This window comes from Cetorhinus maximus, chromosome 18 (genome assembly GCF_964194155.1).
Source record: "Cetorhinus maximus chromosome 18, sCetMax3.hap1.1, whole genome shotgun sequence".
Classification (NCBI taxonomy): Eukaryota; Metazoa; Chordata; class Chondrichthyes; order Lamniformes; family Cetorhinidae; genus Cetorhinus; species Cetorhinus maximus.
The window spans coordinates 29,211,057-29,237,000 of record NC_135896.1 but is presented as its reverse complement, the minus strand read 5'-3'; the positions used below and the strand labels follow the sequence as shown (position 1 = coordinate 29,237,000).

Genomic DNA, 25,944 nt, shown 5'->3' with positions numbered 1-25,944 from the left:
GTGTTATTAAGGCAGATGGCCAAAAGCTTGGTCAAAGAAATAGGCATTAAGGAGCGTCTTAAAGGAGGAAGGAGAGGTAGAGAGGCAGGCAATTAGGGATGGGCAATAAAAATGCTGGTCTAGCCTGTGATGCCCACGTCCTGTGAAATAATTAAAAAAGAGATGTTTAGGGAGAAAGTTCCAGAGCTTGGGGCCCGGGCAGCTGGAGGCTGTGGTGAAACAGTTAAAGATACGCAAGGGCCTAGAATTAGATGAGCGCAGATGTCTCAGATGGTTGTGGAGTTGGAGGAATTACAGAGATAGGGAATGGTTTGAAAACAAAGATCAGAATTTTAAAATCAAGGTAGTGTTTGACTGGGAGCCAATGTATATTTGAGAGCACAGGAACGAAGGATACGAGTAAAGACAATGTCAGGATGCTGAGTGGAAGCTTAGAGTGCTCTCATGCACGCTTCGAGTTCCTCTCATGCAATTTCAGCTCACTGCCTTAAGCTCAGACTGCTTTTGTGCAAAACTGAGCTTGCTGCCACACAAGCTTCAGGTGGCTGCCATTGTAGCTGTAGAAACAAATGTTTAAAGGGGTTTACAGCCACAGCAGCCCAGCAATCTGTCCTCCAACTAATTGCTAGGATTGAGGCACTGCCTGTGGGAGTGACAGTGGCTATGTGGAGGATGAACTTGCTGTCTTCTCTCCGGATGATAACATTTATCCTCTCATTATTGTCACTCCGCCAGTGCCCCTGTCTGTCAGCAACCAGTGCAAACTGCTGTTGTCCATGCGGAGGTGGTGCTGGAGGAGGTAGAAAGCTGGGCTTTCTAAGACCAAGGCTGCAAGGCCATCTGCTGTTTCGCCCACTGAAAGCCAGTAGCCTTAATCTAGCTATACTGCACCCACTGAGGTAGCACTACATAAGAGAACTAGACCAGGCAAAGGCACATAAAGAATGGACACTAAGAGAATGCACAGAGTGATTAGCTGTTGTTTGTGTGCAATATGGCATGGTTTGATTTATAAATTTGATTTGAACTGTTTATTTTGTGATGGCTTTTATTTTAGTGTTGTGGCCAAGAGAATGGTGTGTTGGTGGGCAATAGAGGAAAGGTAAGATGTGGGACTGTTGGTGAATGGAAAATTGGAGTTTCACTTACTGGTATTACAGTCAGATGAGTCAGTCACAGCCAACCTGGGCAGAAAGGAGCTATGTTAGTTGCCTCTTCCTTTTCTTCCTGCTTCTCCTCCTTTCAAGGGCTGTGCCCTCATGATAGCAAGGTTGTACAGCATGAAGCAGACCACTTGGGATCGCAGTGCCTGCTCTGTCAAGTACTGCAGGACCACTCCAAAGATCTCGAAGATCTGCTATGTCACATCTTGTGTGGCAGCATGACTTTCTTATGTATGCATGCATGCTGCCAACGTGTGCATGGGTAGCACAGTGGAGTCATGAGCCATGTCACCAAAGGACAGCCTTGTGCCCCATAACCTCAGAGTTGAAGCAACATGCTTGCAGTCATTGCACTGTAACATGAGGAAGCCTGTAATCCCCATGAAGCTACACTCTGCCTGCTTTTCTCTGGCAGGAGAAAATGAAATGTATTCAGCGGTTTTAGAATACAAAGCCTTAGCGACCTCCCTTATGCAGCATTGAACAGCAAACTGGGAGATGTTACAAATATCACCTGCTCTAGACTGGACTGAGCCAGACACATAAAGGTCATAGCCACAGTCATCATCACAGCCCCTGGTAATGTTGTTCTTGGCCTACTTTCTGGCTGAAGCAGGTGGTACATTTCAGTGAGGATGTCCTTAATTTGGCCCAATGTTCCTCACTGAGATTCAGGTAGGAGAATTGCTGCTTGGACATCCTGAGTGGATATGGCTTCCTGCTGAGAGTCCTTCTCCTCCACCTCTTCCTCCTTCAAGTAGCTTGTTCTGCTCATTCTCCCTGTCATGCTCTAGTCCAAGGGGAGCACATACCATTACACCCATGTCCGGAAGCAGGTAGTTTGTACAGAATCCTTGAAGTCAGGATAAATCTTTAGCACATGCCCCACCATTCCTCCCTGTAGACTTCAGCAACTTTAAAGACCTCTGGAAATCACTGAACATTCCTGCAATTGCATCACGAACCAATGGGAATCAACGAGCAATTAACTTGTAAGCAATTGATGTTTGTCAGCTGTGGCTCAGTTCATAGCACCCTCGCCTTTGAATCAGAAGGTTGTGGGTTCATGTCCCACTCCCGGAAACTAAGAACTGTGATTGTACTCAAAAGAGTTGCAATCTGTGACTGTTGATAACTCGAAGGAATTTTTAGATGGCTCTTGGAGGTGTCAGCTGTGGCTCAGTTCATAGCACCCTCGCCTTTGAATCAGAAGGTTGTGGGTTCATGTCCCACTCCCGGAAAACCAAGAACTGTGAATGTACTCGAAAAAGTTACATGCGATCTGTTGATAACTCGAAAGAGTTACATAAATAGTTAGATGGCTCTTGGTGGGATGAGAAGGTCCCTTCCTGCTGCTGAATACATGTTTAGTTAAGTGAGGGCATTAGCTGAGGCATTGAGCTCCAAAGTGGCAGCTCTGGCTTCAAATCAATGTTGCAACACTGATTGTCCTCATGATCTGCCTATTCCGTATAGTTCCGCCGGAAACAAACAGCAGACACGCCACGTCCTCAGCATAATGGTGGACAACGTAACTTGCACCAGAAATGTGCATGCCATCTTGGAGGCAAAATGGCACTTGCCGTGCTGAATAAACAGCTGCTAAGGAGCTGAACTTTGAAGCCATACTGTCTTGGTGTGTGATGTGCTGTCAGCTGTACCTGGTTGTACATTCTCTACAGGAGAGAACTTGCACCCAGCTTTTCTCTTCTAACAGCTAATTTGCAGTGTTAAGAGAGTGTGAACAGAAACATCTGGTTAGGTGACAGCTGGAGTATCGTGTTCTACATTATAACAGTGACTGCACTTCAAAAGTATTTCATTAGCTGTAAACTGCTTTGGGATATCATGAGGCCATGAAAGGTGTTTGGCTCATGCAGATCTTTCATTTTTTCACTTCTGCTCGGAACACTGTAGGAAGTATGAACATAGGAAATAGGGGCAGGAGTAGGCCATTTGGCCTGTCGAGCCTGCTCCATGATTCAAACATCATGGCTGATCATCTACCTCTTGCGCCATCTTTCTCACTATCCCCGTATCCCTTGATGTCATTAGTATCCAGAAATCTATCAATTTCTGTCTTGAACATGCTCAATGACTGAGCTTTCTCAGCCTTCTGGGTTAGAGAATTCCAAAGGTTCACCTGAGTGAAGAAATTCCTCCTCATCTCGGTCCTAACTGGCCTGTCCCTTATCCTGACACTGTATACTCTGGTTCTAAACACACCAGCCAGGGGAGACATCCTATCCATATCTACCCTGTTATGCCCTGTAGGAATTTTGTAAGTTTCAATGAGATCACCTTTTATTCTTCGAAACCCTAGAGAATACAGGCCCAGTTTCCTCAATCTCTCCTCATGAGACAATCCCACTACTTTTTTTTAATTCATTCATAGGGTGTGGGCATTGCCAGCTAGCCAGCATTTATTGCCCAACCCTAATTGCCCTTGAGAAGGTGGCGGTGAGCTGCCTTCTTGAACTGTTGCAGTTCATGTGCTGCAGGTACACCCAAAGTGCTGTTAGGGGAGGAAGTTCAGGATTTTGACCCAGTGACAGTGAAGGAACGGCGATATATTTCCAAGTAGGATGGTGAGTGGCTTGAAGGGGAATTTCCAGGTGGTGGTGTTCCAAAGCATCGGCTTCCCTTGTCCTTCTAGATGGTAGCGGTCGTGAGTGTGGAAGATGCTGTTTATGGCATCTTGGTGAGTTCCTGCAGTGCACCTGGTAGATGATACACACTACTGCTACTGTGCGTTGGTGGTGGAGGGAGTGAATGTTTGTGGATGGGGTGCCAATCAAGTGGGTTGCTTTGTCCTGAATGGTGTCAAGCTGCTTGAGTGTTGTTGGAGCTGCACTCATCCAGGCCAGTGGAGAGCATTCCATCAAATTCCTGACTTGTGCCTTGTAGATGGTGGACAGGATTTGGGGAGTCAGGAGGTGAGTTACACTCCACAGGATTCCTAGCCTCTGACCTGCACTTGTAGCCGCAGTACTTATATGGCTCGTCCAGTTCAATTTCTGGTCAATGGTAACCCCCACCAGGATGTTGATAGTGGGGGATTCAGCGATGGCAATGCCATTGAATGTCAAGCACAATGGTTAGATTCTTTCTTGTTGGAGATGGTCATTGTCTGGCACTTCTTTGGTGTGAATGTTACTTGCCACTTTTCAGCCCAAGCTTGGATATTGTCCAGGCCTTGTTGCATTTAGACATGGACTGCTTCAGTATCTGAGGAGTCACAAAGGTGCTGAATATTGTGCAATCATCATCAAACATCCCACTTCTGACCTTAGAATGGAAGTAAGGTCATTGATGAAGCAGCTGAATCCCAGGGATTACTCTGTGAATCTCCATTGCATTCCCTCTATGGCAAATACATCCTGCCTTAGATAAATAGACCAAAACTGTACACACTGCTCCAGGTGCAGTCTCATCAAGGCTATACAACTTTATTCCTGTACTCAAATCCCCTTGCGATGAAGGCCAACACACTAATTGCCTTCCTAATTGCTTGCTGCACCTGCCTGCTAGGTTTTAGTGACTCATGAACAAGGACACCTTTGTACATCAACTCTTCCCAACCTCTCGCCATTTAAGAAATACTCTGTATTTCTGTTTTTTTTAACCAAAATGGATAACTTCACACTCATTCACATTATATTCCATCTGCCATGTTCTTGCCCATTCACTTAGCCTGTCCAAGTTCCTTGAAGCCTCCTTGCATCCTCCTCACAACTCATATTTCCACCTAGTTTTGTGTCATCACATTTGGAAATATTATATTTGGTCCCCACATCCAAATCATTTATATAGATTGTGAACAGCGATGGCCCAAGCATTGATCCTTGCAGTACCCACTAGTAACAGCCTGCCATCTTGTGAATGACCCATTTATTTCTACTCTCTGTTTTCTGTCTGTTATCCAATTCTCAACCCATAGTAGTATATTACCCCCAATCCCATGTGCTCTAATTTTGTTTACTACCTCTTATGTGGGACCTTATCGAAACCTTCTGAAAATCCAAATATGCCACAACCACTGGTTCTCCTTCATCTATGTTATACGTAACATCCTCAAAAAACTCAAACAGGTTTGTCAAACATGATTTCCCTTTCATAGACTCATATTGACGCTGCCTAACCATATAATTATTTTCCAAGTGTCTAGTTATCATATCCTTTATAACAGATTCTAGCATTTTTTCGTATTACTGACATCAAACTAACAGGCCTGTAGTTTTCAGTTTCTCTCTCCCTCCCTTCATAAATAGCAGGGTTACATTTGCTACTTTCCAGTCTGCAGGAACATTTCCAGAATCTGTAGAATTTTGAAAGATAACCACCAGTGCATCCACTATCTCTTTAGCCACCTCCTTCAACACTCTGGGATGCAACACATCTGGTCCAGAAGATTGATCAACATTTAATCCCATTAATTTTTTGAGTATTACCTCTTTATTATACTAATTTCTTTCAGTTCCTCATTTTCACTAGTCCCTTGGTTCCGTAGAGTTTCTGGGGGATTTTCTGTATCTTCCCCTGTGAAGACAGACACAAAGTAATTGTTTAGCTTCTCTGCCATTTCCCTATTCTCTAGCATAAATTGTCCTGTCTCTGCCTGTAATGGACCCACATTTGTCCTTGCTAATCTTTTCCTTTTCACATACCAAAGAAGCTTTTTTGGTCGGCCTTTATATTATTCGCTACCTTGCAGTCATATTCTGTTTTCCCTTTCTTCATCAGTTTCTTGGTCATCCTTTGCTGGATTCTGAATTGTTCCCAATCCTTATGCTTACCACTTTTCCTGGCAACCTTATAAGCCACTTCCTTCGATCTAATGTAAGCTTTAACTTCTTTTGTTATCCACAGTTGATTCACCTTTCCTGTTGGGTTTTTGTGTCTTAGAGAAATGTATGTTTGCTGTAAACCATGTAATACTTCTTCTTTAAATACTAGCCATCGCCTGTCTACCATCAAATCTTTTAATGTATTTTCCCAATCCACCATAGCCAACTTGCCCTTCATACCTTCCTAAATTCCTTTGTTCAGATATAGGATCCTCATTTCAGAATGAACTATATCACTTTCAAACTTAATATAAAACCCTATCATATTATGGTCACAATTTCCTAATGGCTGCTTTGCAGCAAGGCTATTGATTAGCCCTTTTTCATTAGATAATACTAAATCTAAAATAGCCTGATCCCTAGTTGGTTCCTGAGTGTACTGCTCCAGAAACCCATCTCGTAGACACTCCAGGAAGTCATCCTCCATACCATTAGTGCTAATTAGGTTTACCCAGTCTATATGTAAATTGAAGTCACCCATTATTACTGTATTAATCTTGTTAGATGCAGCTCTAATTTTCTGCTTTATACCATGCCCAATATTACCACTACTGTTTGTGGCCTGTAAACAAGTCCCACCAATATCTGCTGCCCCTTGTAGTTTCTTAGCTCCGCCAAACTGATTCTACATCTTGATCCTTCGATTTAAGATCCTCTCTCACTAATGTACTGATCTCGTCCCTTATTAACAGTGTTACCCCATCCCCTTTTTCTTTTTGCCTATCCTTCCTAAATGACGAATATCCCTAAATGTTCAGTTCCCAATCCTGGTCACACTAACCACGTCTCCGCAATGGCAGTTAAATCCTACCCATTGACCTCTATTTGCCCTTCAAATCATCTATCTTGTTGCGAATGCTGCGTGCATTCAGATGGGGTGGCCTTAACTTTGTCTTTTTAACATTATTCCACATTCTGACCCTATTTGATGCTTGCTTTTGTTTCATCTGCCTTCTAATTTTATTTACTACTTTTCTATTTCCTGTTACCAGTTTAGCTTCCCTCCAATCTGAGCTCCCTCTCAGGTTCCCATACTTTACTTTATAATGCCTTTGTGATGCCTAGGAAGTTTTATAGACCCAGATCTTCCGAGGAGCAGCAATCATCATCAGATTGCCACACTGCTCGAATTTTCCCCCGCCTTGACACTGTTCAACATTTCTTGCCGGGTCTTCCAAACCCAGTTTTACCAGAAATGCGGAATGCAGCGTCTCTCCAAGAATTCCATTGCAGCACTGTACAGTCGCGAGCAGGCAGGACATGCCCCCTTTTTATGGCACTAGCTGCCATAAGGTAAGCTTAAACATCTGGTGTGAGTGTTAGTGAATGGGTGAGTGGATGGGGTGGGCGAGGTAAGTGGATAGTCAGTGGTTGGATTGGTAGGTGGGTGGCGTGGCAGGTGGGGGAGGGGTAAGTAGGTGGGGAGTGGATAGTTGAGTCAGAGGTTATTTTGTTCAGGTTGTCAGGTGTCAGGAGGGGTGGTCAGGTTGGGGGCTAGTCAGGTCAAGTCAGAGGTGTGGTTGGGTGGTGTGGTAGTCAGGTTTGGTGGGGGGGCTACCTGATGGTTGGGAGTGGGGTATTAGAGTGGATGGGAGGGGTAGTTAGGTTGAGCTGGGGGAAGAATTGGAGGGTCGGGGGGATGGTCAGGGGTGTAGTTCAGTCAGGGATAGTCTGGGAGTTGGGGTAGCTGGGGAGTTGGGGGCCATAGTCGAGGATCAAAGGGGGAATTGGGGGGGGGGGTGGGTGGAGTGTCAGTGTGAGTGATTGGGGGGGAATCAGGAGTTAGACTAGTTTTTTTCTGTCTAACATTTCCTAGGTAACTAATCAGAGTCAGAGACATTCGCAGAGGGTCCAGGGAGGGAGTAGGAGAATTGCCCATCGAAAGTTCAAATCTTCCGGACAATTCCCACAGTGGTAAGCATGTCAGTTCTTCCACAGGGTCCCAACATCCATTGGGTGGCACATCCAATCTCCGACGACCCAGAAAATTTGGGCCATGTGTTAGCCATTTAGCACCAGATGTGGATAGACAACATAAAGCATTATTGAATTATGCTCTTCTCGACTGTAACTTCTCTTCTCCACGACAAATTATCTTTTTGTAAACCTCTCTTTTCCCCCTCCCCTCCCCTACCCCTTCTACTACCAGCACCAACAAGTGCAAGTGTCATGAAGCTATTAATGTATATAATATTTTGGAAAATATTTTTCTTTTAAAAATGAGGTTTAGTCTGCAGGTATGTCTTATTTGGATTAAAGCCAGCTAGTCTGGGTGCTTTGATATGTACTAGTTTTGATATGTAAGAGAGATAGCATGCATTTGCATTTTTTGAATAGAGCATTCAAGAAATGGAGTGAAAACTTGACTCCTTTCCAGTAGATACTAAGCCATATGTTTATATTACTAATAAAATTGGTACAATGAGTGGGGTTTCATCGTTAAAAGGTAAAGTTCAAAGAGACTGGTGAGACAATGAGAATTTGAATTCAATCAGTGGTGGTAGGTATAACTTCAGTAGTTTTCGAGTGTGCAGGGCAGAAGCAATGTAAGATCAAAAGGCAGCTGCAAGCCTCCAACTGGTTCCTCAGTGGAAAGAACCTCATTTTGAATTTGTACGGTGAAAATGCTTTGCCTGGCGTCTAGTTAAGTCTATGGGTTGCTGTTGCCTTAATGGAGATTAGTTTGGGAATTTGTTAAAAGTTATGATTGTAATAATTTGTAGCCATGTGTACATATATTTGTGTAAATTGATAAAATGTTTCATTTAGTTTAATGTAAAACCTCGAGAACTAGTGGTCTGATTCCTGACATTAGAGTCGCATCTCAAACATAACACTTAAAATTATTGGTTTTAACAGTTGTTTAAAGTTTCCCTCTGGGATTTTTAGAATAATTCTGCTTTACCAACTTCATCGGTCATAACAGCAAGGAACTCATGGACTTCTTTGTTACTAAAATTGGGACCATCTTTTCAGCTGCCTCTGCTGCTTCCCTTCATTCACCTAGCCCACCAAGCCAAATTTCCCCTAAGATTCCCTCTGCCTTAACCCTGAACTCACATTTTTTTTTCCAGTTTCTTTCCTATCTTCCATCATGCCGTTTCTGAGTTTATCATGTCCAGAAGACCCACCTCTTGTTTCCTGAACTCTGTTCCCACTAAACTGCTGACCACCCAACTTCCCTTTCTGACCCCCAGTTTATGTATTTTTTTATTTATTCTTTCATGGGATGTGGGCGTCACTGCCAAGGCCAGCATTTGTTGCCCATCCCTAATTTCCCTTGAACTCAATGGCTTGCTAGGCCATTTCAGAGAACAGTTAAGAGTCATGTAGGCCAGACCAGGTAAGCATGGCAGATTTCCTTCCCTAAAGAGAATTAGTGAACCAGATGGGTTTTACAACAATCAACGAGAGTTTCATGGTCACCATTACTGACACTAGTATTATATTCCAGATTTTATTAATTGAATTTAAATTTCACCAGCTGCCGTGGTGGGATTTGAACCCATGTTCTCAGAGCAGTAACCTGGGCCTCTGGATTGCTAGTCCAGTGACATTAGCAGAAAGTACTGACCCCCTCCCCTTCAAATTGGTCATCATTACCCATCCATAACTCCTCTGTTCCTGCAAACTACCCCATCCCATCTCCAACCTCCATTTCCTCTCCAAAGTCCTTAAATGTGTTGTCTCTTTGCCTTTCTCGCAACTCTATCTTTGAAACCTCCAAAAAGGTTTCTGCCACATCACAACACTGACACAGCCCTTATCAAAGAAACCAAATGGCATCCCATGTGACTGCTGGTCATCTGCCCTTATCACCTTGTCAAATATTTGATATTGCTCTTGTAAAGTGCCATGGGACATTCTACTACATTAAAGAGGCAATATAAATGCAGTTTTTGTTGTTCAGATAATTTGTGATCTAATTGAATGGCAGAGCATGCTCGTGGGCTGAATGTCCTACTCCTAAGTCCTGTGTTCCTAAAGTAATTAGGGTGGAAAACCTGATGAAGTCTTATCCTTGAACCTTAAGAATAAATTAATGTTTAGGCACAATGCCTCAAATTTCCTTGTAATCATTATTCCTGATTTTAAAAGCATTTCAGATTTGTTTTAGTATGTAATGCTAATGCTAAGGTCTTTGTCCTTATAGCTTACAGTGCAGGTCCTTCCAGGAATTTGATGGACCCATACCTAACCCAGACTCATATGGCATCCCACTACAATAGAATCCTCTCTGCCAAAGGTAATGTCTCAAAAGATTATTATATAGAAGCTAATCAGCATGGTATGTTTCACTGTGTAGTATTGTGTAGTATTATACTTTGTTGTATGTCTATATGCCCATTAAGAATTTCAAGCCTAAGAATGGCTGCAAAATAATTCCTCTTTTAGCCAAATTTGCTGATATTTAGCTACAGATAGGCAACTTAGATCAATTTCAAGTATCATGTTCTACCACTAGGTGGATCTTGTGTCCTTTGCGAGTCCTGTTGTGTAGTTAAGCACACTAGCAAATATAGTATGAGCAAAATGAACTAGGTAACTTTCTTCCTGTTATGAAAAATAGACTATTTTTACTAACTACATAATCTTTGTGATTACAAGCATTATCATTATTTTCATATCTTCACAATGAGGTAGTGGAATAGAAGGATCAGAGGCTGATTAACTGTGTGACAGCCCACAACATGAATGCTTCATCCATGGTTGTAACCATCTTGATATTAGCTGATAGGGTGCTTGGTTAAATAGTGGGAGGGTTTACTGTCTCACACAAACTCGCACTATCCACACCCATCAGAGGGGTCATCTCATTTGATGCCAACCTTGAATTCAGATTTGGAGATCCAATCTTCGCTCAAGTCTGGAGTTAGATTCAAACCCTGTACCTTCTAACTCAGATGCTGCCAATAATGCTATCAATAAGCCAAAGATTGTAACATAGATTACATGATTATGACAGAAACCTGTATGTGATAACGTGACATTGTTGCCATCTCTCCCGTCTATTGCAGTGTTAAAAGAAAATTTTATGGGAATTCTATAAATTAAGTGAGATACCAATTATGTGCCACTGATATTACAGAATGCTTCCAAGCATCACAATTTATTTTGCGGATAGGTACTTGAACTTGAAACTTAAGCCTTAACTCTTATTTACAGGGAAATCAGAAATAAGAAAGAGAAAATGGTAGAAATACTCAGCGTCTATAGAGAGAGAAACAAAATTAATGCTGTTATACTCCAGAAAGTCAGGTGGTGAAGGATAGACTTGAAACCTCATCATTATACACTTTTTTTATAAGCAATTATTCACAGAGATACACATTACAAACATCCACCTCCTCAGCCAACAGCTGCAGTTTCAGTCTCTTCCAATATATTCTTTCATGGAATGTGGGTATCGCTGGCAAGTCCAGCATTTGTTGCTCATCCCTAACTGCCCCTGAACTGAGTATCTTGCTAGGCCATTTTAGAGGGCAGTTAAGAGTCAACCACACTACTGTGGGTCTGAAATCACATATAGCCGGATCGGGTAAGCATGGCAGATTTCCTTTCCCAAAGGGCATTAATGAATCAGATGGGCTTTTACAAAAATTAATGATCGTTGTCATGGTCACCATTACTGAGACTAGCTTTATATTTCTGATTTATGAATTGAACTAAAAATTCCAGCAGCTGGTGTGGTGAGATTTGAACCCATGTGCCCAGAGCATTAGCCTCGGCTTCTGGATTACCAGATCAGTGACATCATCACCACGTCACCCCTGTTCCTATTTATTGAAATACAAATGAATCCCCAGTTAATGTCCACCACCTGTGCACAGTTAAACACAATTAACAAATGTTTCAGGTCAATGACCTTCCTGTGGACTGGCAAAGCTTAGGGATGCACATTCTGAAATTGTTGAATTCAGTGTTGAATTCAAGAGGTTGTAAAGTGCCTAATCAAAAGATTAAGTGCTGTTCCTTGAACTTTATTGAAATTGTGCATGAGATGAGCAGAATTTCCTCAAAGTGTACATTCCTGGAAGAGAAATGACAATGAATTGAACACTAATACAAAAGTAAAATATCGCTGATGCTGGCTGGAAATCTGAAATAAAGAGAGAAAACGGTGGAAATACTCAGCAGGTCAGGCATCTGTGGAGAGGGAAATCCGTTTTAATCATCTCTGCTGTATGAAAGTGAAGCTAGATTAGCACATGTGAAATAAAGGAATAGACAGATATGCCAATAGAGATAAATGAGGAGGGATGAAAGGAGGCTTGTGTAGATGGAGGATAAATGGTGGCATAGAACAGTTAGGCTGAATGGCCTGTTTCTGTGCAGTAGACTCTGTCATTCTAAGTTTTTATTACTGAAAATTATCAGATCTCTTTTAAAAGTTAATTGTATTTTTTTATTCTTTCAGCTTCAGTGGATTGTTCTGTTCCAAAAAGCATGCTGTTAAGTGTAAAATGTAAGTAATTTATTGTAAGTGATCAAGGAAAAATATGACAAAATAAACCCACAAATATTTCCATTAAAAATGGTAGAATCAAAAAATTAGGCACCACAGAAGGTGGCCATTTATTTGGTGCATCATGCCTTTGCCAATACTATTAAAGAGCAGTATAATTTGTCCTAATTTTCCCATGACATTTAAAAATTTTCATTTTGAAATATCTATGCATTTCAATTTTGAAAGTTTATGGATCTATTTTCATCATTATTTCTGGTAGAGCACTCCATGTACTAATGACTGCATTTAAAGAAATGTTCTCCTAAATTCTTACTTTGCTCTATTGATGAATTTATGCTCTATAATTACTGCACCACCAAACAGTGGAAATAATTTTCCTTGATTTATCTCACCAAAATTTCTTATCCATCTGAACATCGCTATCATATATCCTCTCATCTTTCTGTAGCGTAATGGGAGTAGGAGTAATGAGTAGTGTAAGAGAGTCCCAGTTTCTCCAGCCTATCTTCATAAATACAGTTTCCCATCCCTGCAATCATCTTGGTGAATCTCTGCTGCACCCTTCCTATGACTATGGCATCTTGCCCAAAGTAAGGCACCAAACATGGATTCATAAGAACAAAATAAATAGGAGCAGGAGCAGATCATACGGCCTATCAAGCCTGCCCTGTCATTCAGTATGATCATGGCTGATCTTCGGCCTCAGCTCCACTTTCCCGCCCCCTTCCCACATCCCTTGATTCCCAGAGAGGCCAAAAATAAATCTGTCTATCTCTGCCTTAAATATATTCAACAATGGAACATCTACAACTTTCTGGGTACCAATCCATGCAGGCTATCCATAATAAATCCACATCTTTCTGGATGATGACTAAATTTATCCCCTATTTAAGGCCTCCAAAAGTTTATCCACCACTGATTTTATGCTCAATGTTCTGTATTTTTGCGTGGTTTATCCTTTTCTCTGTTTTTGAACAGAGGTGTTGCATGCCAACCCTTCAGTAATCTGCCACTACCAAGGATATTCGAAAAAACGTGGTCAGATTTTTGCTATTTCCTCTCTGACCCTCAGCATTCATGCCTTCAGAAATAAAAACAGAAAATTTGGAAATACTCTGCAAGTCAGGCAGCATGCTGTTAAGTGTAAAATGTAAGTAATTCATTTATTGTAAGTGAAATCCAGAAAAGAGAAACAGAGGTCATGTTTAGGGTTGATGACTTTTCATCAGAACTAAGTTAGAACTGCCTTCAAATTTGTAGCTATCTCGTTTCATCGTTCCACCTTTTTTTGTACTTTTTCATGCCCATGATCATACTCATCTGTAAAAACTGAGCTAAGTTTCATTTGAATTTGTCATTCCTTAATTCTTCTATTTCATCTTCAAACTGCCCTACCCTTTTCCTAACCATTCTTTTACATTTTATGTTCATAAAATTCTTCACTATCTCCATTTTAGTCAATTTTTAGTCTGCCTTAGCTTTCCTAATTCCCTAGCTTTCCCTCCATATTTACTGTTGCTTGAATTTCATTTGTACTATTAGCCCCAGGGTTAATTCTATATTAATTATATTCAGGTGGTGGGCATTAACTGGGGATTCACCTGTGCTCATATATATAGGAATAGGCTAAAACTGAGATTGTTGGTTTGGAAATGCATGATATGCAAAGTGTGTCTCTGTAAATAAAAGTTTGTAAGTGTATATGTCCAGATTGTCAGAGACCAGACATACCACTAAAATGTGCTTCTGGACTCTGTGGAAATTCCGACACACTGACTCCATGGGACTTGCCTGGGAAGTTTGAACTTTCAATGGGCAATTCTCCTGCTCCCTGGAACCCTCTGAAAATGTCTTTGGCTCTGAGTTAGAGCCAGAGACTTTGGACGGTTGCGACTTGCTTAACTGGATAGTTATCCCGGAAATGTTCGACAGAAAAATCCTAGTCTAACTCCTGGATAACTATACAACTCATATCCTCACTCCCCCTCTGACTCTCCCCCAGGACCACTAATTCTCCCCCGCCACCCCCACCACCCAACCTGACCTGACCAGCCCCCACCACCAGACTCCCCACCCTCCCAATTAGTCCCTAACCAGAGTTGACTAACCACCGACCCACTCACCCATCCCGCCCGCCTGCTACCCTGCCTACTTACACATTCATCCATTCACCCATTTCTCATCCATTTACTCATACACTCATTCACTAACACAGAGGCTGTTTAAATGTCCCAACGCTTTTCAGTGTGTTAGTGAACACTTACCAGAATGCACCCCCCCGCCACCCCCAACAATCTAGTGCTACGAGGATGCAGTTCGATGGAAGACCGCTCTGCATTTCTGAAGAAGCTGAGATCGAAAGACCCAGACAGAGATGCAGAAGAGAGTCGTGGCGCAGAAAAATAGGAGCGGAGAAGCAATCCAACAGTGATTGCTGATCCTCAGAAGATTCGGGCCATTAAGACCAGGCTCCACTTCACCCTTCACTGCCTGGCTTTCTGAGTTAGAATACCTAAGTCTGTTGTTATGCTTGTTCAGGTCTCATTTTAATTTCTTTACTCATCCAAGGAACTCTAGCTTTTGAGGCACCACCATTACTTTTTATGGGAATGTAACTAGATTGCATTGTAATCATCTTGTGCTTGAATGTTTCATTTTGTTTGTTTACTGCCATTTTTGTCAGTTTTTCTTTCAAGTTTGTGTGTTAGATATTGTTTTATCTAATTGAAGTTGACGGCCCAAATCTTCCAATGGCAACAGCACTGAATGTTGAGACGCTCACCGCTGTTGCGCATCGGGATTCAGGGGAAGTCTTCACCTGTGCACATGCACGGTATTTACCTAGAAAGTTTAAACTTCCAATGGGTAGAATTACACTGCCCAATCCAGAGAATGTCTCTGACACTGACCTGAGTGTCAGAGACTTGAGCTAGATGCACTACACTTACCGAGATATTTACCCAATCCTTCTCCCACTGTTAACCTCAAGCATGACACAGTGATTAATATTGGGAAGAAAAACAACCCCCCAAAACCCCCTTCCCAGCAATGCTCATTCTTGCGCCCCCGACTATGCACATCCCTTCTCCCGCACCCCAGACAGTGGCTCACTCCACTCAACCTCTCAACTATGCTCACCCCTCAAACCCTTCCCGACAATGCCCACTCCCTTCAAACCCTTCCCAACAGTGCTCACAGCCCTCATCTCATTCCTTGACAATGCTAAATCCCCCTATCTCAACCCCCACTTACCCTCTCCCCCCCCCCCCCCCCCCCCCCCCCCCATTCTATCATCCCCACCCCAGTAAGAATAATTAAAAATCTTAAACATTAGAATTATTTTTAAACTTAGAAAATCAACAGGTGTCCAATATATCAATAATAAAGCTGAGATCCCCCTTTATTGAACATTTAATGATTTAGCATTCACCAATGTTTGAGATAAAAATGACAAAAAAAATTTTGACTGACCTTTGCCCTAAATTTGAGGGTCTCCTGATGACATACAGCAGTAAATACACTCCTCCTGTGTGGTTTTGTATTATTGATGGTGTTAGTTAAATGAGGTTAATCAACCCTCGCTGCCCCAGGCTAGGAAAGGTCAAACTAACCAGGGAAGGGTCATGAGGACTCGAAACGTCAACTGTTTTCTTCTCCACCGATGCTGCCAGACCTGCTGAGTTTTTCCAGGTAATTCTGTTTTTGTTAATATTTCTGGTTGTAATTGAGTAACTTCTGCTGAAAAGTGCACATCAAGTGGAGAGGCGTCAGCCATTAGGAATGGCCATTTGAATGCTATGCCAAGAGGCAGCTCAAGCCTTTGGAACGAACCATTCCTCAACATGTTCATGTCTTCTAAAGAAGAGAGGTGCAAATTGGGCGTTGCAAAAAATTCAGTTAAAAGATGGGTCTGCAGTTGTTTTTGCATGTTTTAAAAATATTTTTGATTTAGGTTTGATTTATTTAATTGTGAATCTAATCTAACATGAGGCACTTGAGGAAAATAACAAAAATACTTCTATGGCTGCATTGCAGCAATTTATATATCAAAACAAAAGTTAAGTGCATTGAAGATGATATTAATACTTTATGGTTTTTATTTTATAATCTATCCTGTTTTCCCCATCATTTGCATTAGTTACTTGCTTTAGCTCTTACTTCAGATAAGTGAACTGCAAACTGGCCCACCATGTTCCAATATAATTGCTTATTTCTTTAGCTATGTTACTCACTGTTGAGCTGAGATAATTTGTGAAACTCTGCAACAGCCTGCACTAGTGGACAAATATGCAGTGTAAAATTTTCAAATCCTGTCCTTATTGAAGTGAAGTTTAATAGTGAATTTCAATGCCTCAGGATAGCAGTTGAGATTTTATAATCATTTCACGCTAAAGTTTATACAATTGCATCTCAGTGAGACAGACTCTGTTTTTTGTTTATGTTGAACATGTTTTCAAACCCAGAAAACAGAACTATTCTTTTTTTTCAAATGTTATTCCATCACCAACAATCTGACCATAAAGATTTTCAATAAAAAATAGCAGATTAACTTTTTAGGGCCACTATTTTATTGCTAGTTATGTTAAATAAACAACGTCCTGCCTACTTGTATCTTGAATCAGTTCCCAGAGAACAATGCTTGGAATTCCAGTTGACTCCAGTGTTAGGAAATCTAGGATTTTTAAAAGATTCATAAAGAGAAGTAACATGACACTGCAGAAGAATAAAAGTATATCACATTTTCGTTAATCAGAAATGTGTTATGTTTACAATTACTGCATGAACTTTACCAATTCAAGATGGCAGCTTCATCACCACCTTCTCGAGCGCAATTAAGGATGGGCAAATAAATGCTGGTTTTGCCAGCGACACACTCATCCAACAACTGAATAAAAAAATTCAGAAGCCGCTTAGAATTGCACTAAATGTTAGTTGTTATGAGACACTTTAAACAAATCAGACTTGACATACAATAGTTAATATTAGATATAGACCATCATGCTTTTATATTCTATTTGCAATCAGGGCATATCTGTCCAATCTTTGTCATTGCTACATAACCTGCATTTCCTTCCTGTCCAATTGAATGTGGATTTTGGCCACCTTAGACTTGAGCCCATTACTTATATCCCCCTTTTGTTCTGTCCTCTTTACCCCTCTTGGGCCATTCTTTCTTGTCTCCTCCCTTTCTTGACAACTAGTCATTCCACCTTTCATTCCTCTCCAGAAATCCCTAACCCTACTGATTGTTATTTCTCTACCTATCCTTTGGCCATTGTGCCAGCCTTAAATCCCTTTTGGGTAAGCCCACAAGTCACCTCTTATTTCTGATTTCACTGCTGCCTTATCTATCCTGTTCGTCACCACCCTGCTGACTTTGCCTTTTCACTTGACCTCTCTATTTCATTATCTCAATCACAGACGAAGCTATTTTTAATTGTTTCCTTGTATCACTCACCACTCATCCTCTTTTCCCTTCCAATCCCACTTTCTTCTTTGTCTACTCCTGAAACAGTTCTTCCCCAAGCCACTTACAATTCCAATTTCAAACTTCCTATTGGCTTGCCTTTAGCGCTGTATTTCCATCAATACTTATTCAGCCATTGATCTGCTCAAGTGCTCCCTCACCTCTGATGTTGATGCATCTTTACCTCCAGTAAAACCCTTATTCTTTCCCACCCTGGGTATTCATTGGTACAACCCCCCATATTTACTTCAAATTCTAGGGGCTTGGTCTTGAATGTACCTGGTAAACAGCTAATATGGTCACCAGATCTGGCTGAACCACATAAAACACTATTGGGCCCAGCTGTCATCTACCAAAACACCTCATTATTCCAGGATCATCCTGGAATGCAAATATAACCCCCAGCTTCTTTCTACACTATCAGCTTTCTCTTTAAATCAATTTCCCCTGCACCTTCCATCCTAACCTTCAACGACAAGAGCAAGGTGCTTGTGGATTTCTTTGCCACTATTATTGAAACTACTCATTCAGCTGCCTTTGCCACATCCCTCCTTTACCCTTTCCCACCAAGTCAAACTTGCCGAAAAAGCCACAAATGACCTTATCATTCATCACATCTCTGCTACCTTTGAAATAGTTGACCACACTATCCTCTTCAATGTCTCTCCTCCATTGTTCAGATGATTAGGACTGCCACAACTTTTTTCTACTATAACCTATCCAATTGTAGCTATTGAATATCCTGAAATACTTTGTTCCCTCTCCCCTTGCTGTTATTTTTGGAACTTCTCAAAGATTTATCTTTGGCGCCTCCCTATTCCTCATCTATTTGCTGCTTCTCAACAACATCATGTGAAGACATGGGGCTGAATTTTCAGTTCCTGCCAATTAAGGTGGTTAAAGAGCTTGTTGAAAGCTTGTTAATGGGAGGCTGTGATTTTCACAGGATGCATGCGCTGTCTGGAACAGCTGACTGGAGGTGGACAAAGAGTGGGGAGCCAGTCATATAACTGGGATATATCAAAAGGATGAGCAGCATTAAGGGGTTTTAACCATTGAGGGACAGGTGCCATTTACTCAGTGCAGATGGCTGGGAGAGCAGGCAGTATGCCCTTGGGTAGCGCAGGGGCTATCACCATGTTGTTATTACAGAGGCATGAGAAGAGAGGGAAAGGCTGGCAAGCACAATTGAGGAGGTGTGACACCTGACCCACAAGGAAGAATGCAGCTGGATATAGGGGCATAACTCTCAGAATTTGGGCCCACCGGTGATGAGGGACTACACCTTCTGCAGGAACGTTGGAGTCTCAGTTGTCAGTACGGCAGAGGAGAGGGACGAGGGGCAGGAAGGACATGGAGTTGTGATGGTGTCCAGCGGTCTGATGCCAGTACCATTTTCTATAGAGTCGGCCCGAGTTGGTTGGTTGGTGTGAGAGCAGTGGCTTGAGCATGGGGCTGAGAGGAAGACCCAAGTCGGACTTGGTGACACAGAGAGACACAGAAGACCATGGTCAAATGAGGGAGAGGGGGCCGCTAGTAATCTGAGTCAGAGGTCTATAGCACAGAAAAAGGACCTTCGGCCCATCAAGCCTGCGCCGGCCAAACAAGCACCTAACTATTCTAATCCCATTTTCTAGCACTAGGCCCATAGACTGGCATGCCATGGCATTGCATGTGCACATCCAAATACTTCTTAAATATTATGAGGTTTCTGCCTCTACCACCCTTTCAGGCAGTGAGTTCCAGATTCCCACCACCCTCTGGGTGAAAAAATCCTTCCTCACATCCCCTCTAAACCTCCTGCCCCTTACCTTAAATCTATGACCCTAGTTATTGATCCCTCCACCAAGAGGAAAAGTTCCTTCCTGTCTACCCTATCTATGCCCCTCATAATTTTATACACCTCAATCATGTCCCCCCTCAATCTCCTCTGCTCCAGCAAAAATAACCCCAGTCTATCCAATCTCTTCTCATAACTAAAACTCTCCAGCCCAGGCAACATCCTGGTAAATCTCCCCTGCACACTCTCTGATTCAATCACATCCTTCCTATAATGCGGATTCCAGAACTGCACACAATACTCTAGCTGTGGCCTAACCAGCGTTTTATACAGTTCCGGCATAACCTCCCTGCTCTTATATTCTATGCCTTGGCTAATAAAGGCAAGTATCCCATATGCCTTCTTAATCTGCCGCCATGTCCGTGTTTCATGATGAGGTGGAAATTGAGGATTTTGAGTACGATGATGAAATCAGTGTTCCAAAAGGAGGAGTTATCTGATGAAGTTGAAACGTGACCCTGGGGGCATGGTGTGTAAACAGGCCTACGTCATCAGGTTTTGCAAGGGAGAAGAAGGTGGTGGCGCAGTTGAAGAAAGGGAAACACAGGCTGGATCCTGGAGTGTGCAATAAGCAAAATAAGGTTGCTGCGGCTGTTTCAGTTACTTTAAAGTAAATGACTGATCAGAACTAACCATAAAGTGCACAGGGACATCAATGACAGTTCGAATAAAGCTAATACTGGTGGATCCATGCCATCGAGATATCCTGAGCAAAGCTGAAAAGGCTCTGGAGAAGTGTGCCATTTTGTTGAAGATTGTACCTTTGGAACTTGATTTGAGAGGGATCTGCTATCTGATGAAAATTGGTAGTTAAATCCTTGAAGAAAAGGGGCTGGAATTCTACCTGAAGAAAATCAGAGCTTTGAAGGACATTGTGGCTGAAATTGGTGCCATATATGCTGAATGGACTGCCTAGTAAACCTGTGAGATCTATCTTTGTTGCATCTACTATTTAATGTGTAATCTATAATTTATATTGACTCTGATTTGCCTGTTAATTCATGTTTAATTTATTTTGATTCTGGATTCATTGTTAAAGTAAAAGTTATCAAAGCTGAAATCTTGTACATTGGTTTTTTGTTAGGATTGTTCAGTAACTTTGGTTCTTATGGGTTTGTTGATCTCCACGGGATCATAACAGAGGCCATAGGATCTACCAGCGAAGTTGAAGCTAACTGGAGATGACTGAGAACTAGTGCAGTAGGAGACTCCAGGCAGATGCTCAAAGAGATCTATGCCCTCCTCGCTAAGACTTCATACCTTGCAGCACTAGTCACCATGCCTTGCCTGTACTCATCAAAGTTATTATAGACTTGAACTTCTTTGCTTCTGGGTTCTTCAATGTTCAGCTGCACACCTTGGTGGCATTGTGCAAACAGCAGCACACCACTACATCTTGGAGGTCACTGGTGCACTATTTTCCAGATTTGGGATATATTCAATTCCAGGCAGATGGGGCCTCGCAGGCACAGAGGGCAGTTGGTTTTGCTGCCATAGCTGGATCTCCCACGGTGTAGGGCATCATCAGTTGCACCCATGTGGCCATCAAGTCACCCAAATACTGACCAGTGAGATTCATCAACAGGAAAGTTTTCCATTCCCTCAACATTAAACTGGTCTGTTACCACAGCAAGAGCTTCCTCCATATGTGCGCTTGCTTTCCTGACCGCTGCCTTCATCCTCCATCAATCCAAGTTTCACAACTCACCTCACAACAGGGGACAAGGGATATCCCTTGAAGAAATGAATATTTATCCCTCTAAGGGAATCCCAGACAGAAGCACAGAGGCAATGTAACCAAAACCATCTGCTCATCACAATCACCATTGAGCAGGCCCTTGAGCTTTTGAAGATGCAGTTCTGGTGCCTGGACTGGCTGGTGGCACTCTGCAAATACGCACCTGCAAGGGTCTTGCTCATTATGGTGGTTTGAATCACTCAGTGACATGGCTCTACAGTGAGGTGTGGACCTAGAGGGTGACAAGACCCTGGAAAGACACATTGGATGATGAGGAGGACGAAGAGGAGGCAGAGGGGGAAGATGCAGAGCACCAAGGTGCCCCAGATGCACAGGGAGCTGGCCAGGCCTGGTCCAGGGCTCGGGGATCTCACCAAGGTGCCATGTTTGTCAGGATTGTCTGATCCAGGCACGTGAACCCCCCTGACCCAGGATGGATGGAAAGGTATGGAACTTAGATGCCTGTGCTAACACTTCCATTGAAGACACAGCATGGAACATTTTATCTCTTACTGTCAATGAAGGATGCACTTCTACCCAGAGATTTCTGTCACTGTTGACGAACCCTTGCTCTCCTTCACCAATTCATACTATTTTCTTGCCCCACCACTAATAAAAGGAGATTCACACATCTGACTAAAAGTTTCATTGTTTATGTGGTGCTCATAAAGGAAAACAATGCATAGTTTGAGGAAAAAGACACACCAGTGACCCGCTGAGAGCTCTGTCTGACATTGTTGCCTCCATGTTCGGATGCTGATACCTGGTGCTCCCCTTGTGGCTTTGGATGAGGTGCCATTGACTTTGGTTGTACCTATGTGCTCTGATCCCTCACCACTGGTTTCATCTCCCACCTTGACTGCCATCTCAGGTTGAACCAGACTGTTTGCTACTTTGGCATCCGAGACGCCCACTTCTACCACTGTAACATTGCCTGTCTCCATCCTGGCCTCAGCCAGTCTGGTGTCGAAACACTCAGCCATATTTTGTCATCTCCGGACTTGATGATTCCAACATTTCCTATCTAGTCAGCCGTCCTTCATAAACTTGAGCTCGTTCAAAACTCTTCCGCCCATATTGTAACCCATGCCAAAGTCCACTCAAACATCATTGGTTTCTGGTCTGTCAGCACCTCAAGTTTAAAATTCTCAAATGTGTGTTCAGATCCCCTCATGTCTTCACCTATCCCTGTCTCTATAACATTCTCCATCCCTGCTACCTCCTGAGGACTGAGCATTCTTTCAACACTGGTGTCTTACATCACCCTCTCCTTCCTCATTTTTCCCCCTTTTTAAGATTATTTTAAAACTTACCTCTTTATCAAGCTTTTAGTCGTGCCTCCCAGTATTTCTTTCTTGGGCTCAGTTTCAATTCTTGTCTGATTACACTTCTGTGAAGTGTCCTTTGATGCTTTCCTATGTTGGCACTGATCTATAAATGCAAGTTGTTAATGTTTAACATTGATGCCACAATTTTCAGTCTCAGTCCAAGCATTAGCCTTCCCTAGACTACAGAAAAAAATAATCAGCGATTTTGCTTTTAAAAAGTGCAGCATAAATGTGAATTAACACAGTATAATGGAGACCACAACTGGAAATATTTCAAGTTGCACCAGCAAACTCAGATGTAGTTATTGGCAGAGATCTATTTTGTTGCTAAAGCTGTTTACTAGATAGTTTTTTAAAAAAAAAAATTAAATAAACATATGATCCACTTGCTATTTTGAAGATGATGAGGGAAATGATGGTAGCAGAATTTCATTGGTTGAAGCACATTAATAGCCATTTATATGCCTCCATTTTTTACTTCCAAGACTTTGGTTTGGCTTTGTAGTTAATTTATCAATTTGTTGCAATCGTTGCCAAACTTCAGTCAATGGGCATTCAATTCAAATGCAATTACTGATTGTAATAGCATATTTTCCTAATAAAATGGTGCATAGCTTTGAAAATGAGATTTGAATTTTCTTAAAATCGCTGCTCAATGAACTGGAGGATGCAACTATTAGAAAGGACTGAACAGACTAAGGCTTTTCTCTCTGGAAAGAAAGACAGACATGCATTTATATAACTCCCTTCACATCTCAAATCACTTCACAACCGATTAAGTACTTTTGAGGTTGTAATGTTGGAAATGTGTCAGCAAATTGCACAAAGCAGGCTCCCACAAGCAGCAATGTGATAATGACCAGATAATCTGTTTTTTTGATGTTGATTGAGGGATAAGTATTCGCCAGCACACCTGGGATAACTCCCCAGCTCTTATTCGAAATAGTGTCAAGGAGTCTGTGCACAGGTAATTGAAGATGGCAAAACAGATTAACAAACAATTGTAAAGTTGGGATCCTAGGCTTTATAAATAGAAGCATATAATACAAAAACTAGGAAGTTAAGCTTTTTTTATTCGTTCATGGGACATGGGCATCGCTGGCTAGCCAGCATCTATTGCCCTTTTGTCTATGACATCTTTGGCAATCTCTTCTTTGCCCCCACCTATCACAGGCCCTCTATCCAGCTCTACCTGTCCCAGCCCCCTCAAACAGTTTATGTTTCACCACGTTTCTATTTTTCTTTAGTTCTGACGAAGAGTCATACGGACTCGAAACGTTAAGTGTCTTCCTCTCCACAGATGTTGTCAGACCTGCTAAGTTTTTCTAGCTATTTTTGTTTTTGTTTCAGATTTCCAGAATCCACAGTATTTTGCTTTTACCTATTGCCCATCCCTAGTTGCCCTTGAGAAAGTGGTAATGAGCTGCCTTCTTGAACAGCTGCAGTCCATGTGGTGTAGGTACATCCACAGTGCTGTTAGGGCGGGAGCTCCAGGATTTTGACCCCGCAACAGTGAAGGAAAGGCAATACAGTTCCAAGTCAAGATGGTGAGTGGCTTGGAGGGGAAATTCCACGTTCCCACCTATCTGCTGCCCTTGTCCTTCTAGATGGTAGTGGTCATGGGTTTGGAAGGTGCCGAAGGAACCTTGGTGAATTTCTGCCGTGCATCTTCTGGATGGTACACACTGCTGCCACTGTGCGTCAGTGGCGGAGGGAGTGAATGTTTGTGGAAGGGGTGCCAATCAAGTGGGCTGCTTTGTACTGAATGGTGTCAAGCTTCTTGAGTGTTGTTGGAGCTTTGTGGATAGCACGTACATTGAGGTGGTGTTATGACACAGCAGTTGGTAAAGGCTGAGTTGTTTAAATCCCAGAGGGAAACTTGAACAACTGTCATAACTTATATTTTCAATTGGTATGTTTGAGGTGCAGCTCTGAATTCAGGAATAAAACCACCACGCCTCAAAAGGTTTTTCATATAAAACTAAATTAAACATTTATTAATTTAACAGCAAATTAAACATATACACATGTCTACAAATTACTGCCGTAATAACTTGGTGGGATGAGGTTTCATGTCCGTTTTTAAAAAGTTTAATAAAGTTTATGTCCTTTTTATTAACATGTCCCATCTCGTGTGACATTTAATGTTTTTTACGCTGTCAGTGATCTCCATGAGACACCACTTAGTCTTAGGGAGCAGTGCGCTCTTTCGCACGCACGCGTGAAAAGCGCACTTTTACAGATGGAGAATCCCTCCACCTCCCCGCAGAGGAAGCGCATAGCACTTCCTGTCGGGCAGGCTGCTGGGCGGGCCTTAATTGGCCCGCCCACTCAAAATGGCGGCAGGCCTTGTTTCGGCAGCGGAGTTTGGCTGCCTGCCTGCTGCCGAGCCGGTGAGGCCCACCCGCCCATCAAGCTAAGAATTCTGGCCATGGTTGCAGTGACCAAGGCTGGAAACTCAATATCCAAGGTACCCGATGTTTAGGACGAACAGGCAAAAAGGAAAAGGAGGTGGGGTGGCGTTGTTAGTTAAGGATGAAATCAATGTGATAGAGAGGACATTGGCTCAGAAAATCTATATGTAGAATCGGTCTGGGTGGAGCTAAGCACTAACAAAGGGCAGAAAACATTAGTGGGAGTTGTCTCTAGGCCTCCAAACAGTAATGATAAGGTAGGGGATGGTATTAAACAGGAAATTAGAGATGCATGTAACAAGGGTGCTACAGTAATCATGGGTGACTTTAATCTACATTTAGACTGGGCAAACCAAATTAGCAATAATACTATGGTGAATGAATTCCTGGAGTGTGATTGAGATTTTTTTTAGACCAGTATGTCGAGAAACTGACTAGGGAATAGGCTATCCCAGGTTTGGTATTGTGCCGTGAGAAGGGTTTAATTAATAATCTTGTTCTGCAGGACTCTTTAGGGAACAGTGATCATGACATGATAGAATTCTTCATTAGGATGGAAAGTGAAATAGTCCAAACTGAAACTAGGGTCCTAAATCTTAACAAAGGAAACTACAAAGGTATGAGGCGTGAGTTGGCTAAGATAGATTGGGGAACTTCATTAAAAGGTGAATGGACAAC

The 25,944-nt window shown here is 42.3% G+C and overlaps 1 protein-coding gene across 3 annotated transcripts in view; it reads left to right on the top strand.

The window, feature by feature from the left end:
- spata7 (spermatogenesis associated 7) overlaps positions 1-25,944 on the top strand; it is a 95,456-nt gene that overhangs the window by 15,152 nt on the left and 54,360 nt on the right. Inside the window, exons 2-4 of one of the 3 annotated variants that reach the window (XM_078562305.1) lie at positions 10,164-10,256; positions 12,429-12,476; positions 13,458-13,629. In XM_078562305.1, the coding sequence (XP_078418431.1) occupies positions 13,557-13,629 (73 nt within the window). In that variant the 5' untranslated portion in view covers positions 10,164-10,256; positions 12,429-12,476; positions 13,458-13,556. Of the gene's footprint in view, positions 1-7,826; positions 7,925-10,163; positions 10,257-12,428; positions 12,477-13,457; positions 13,630-25,944 lie in introns of all 3 variants that reach the window. The other 2 variants (XM_078562304.1, XM_078562303.1) reach the window with 2 other exon arrangements.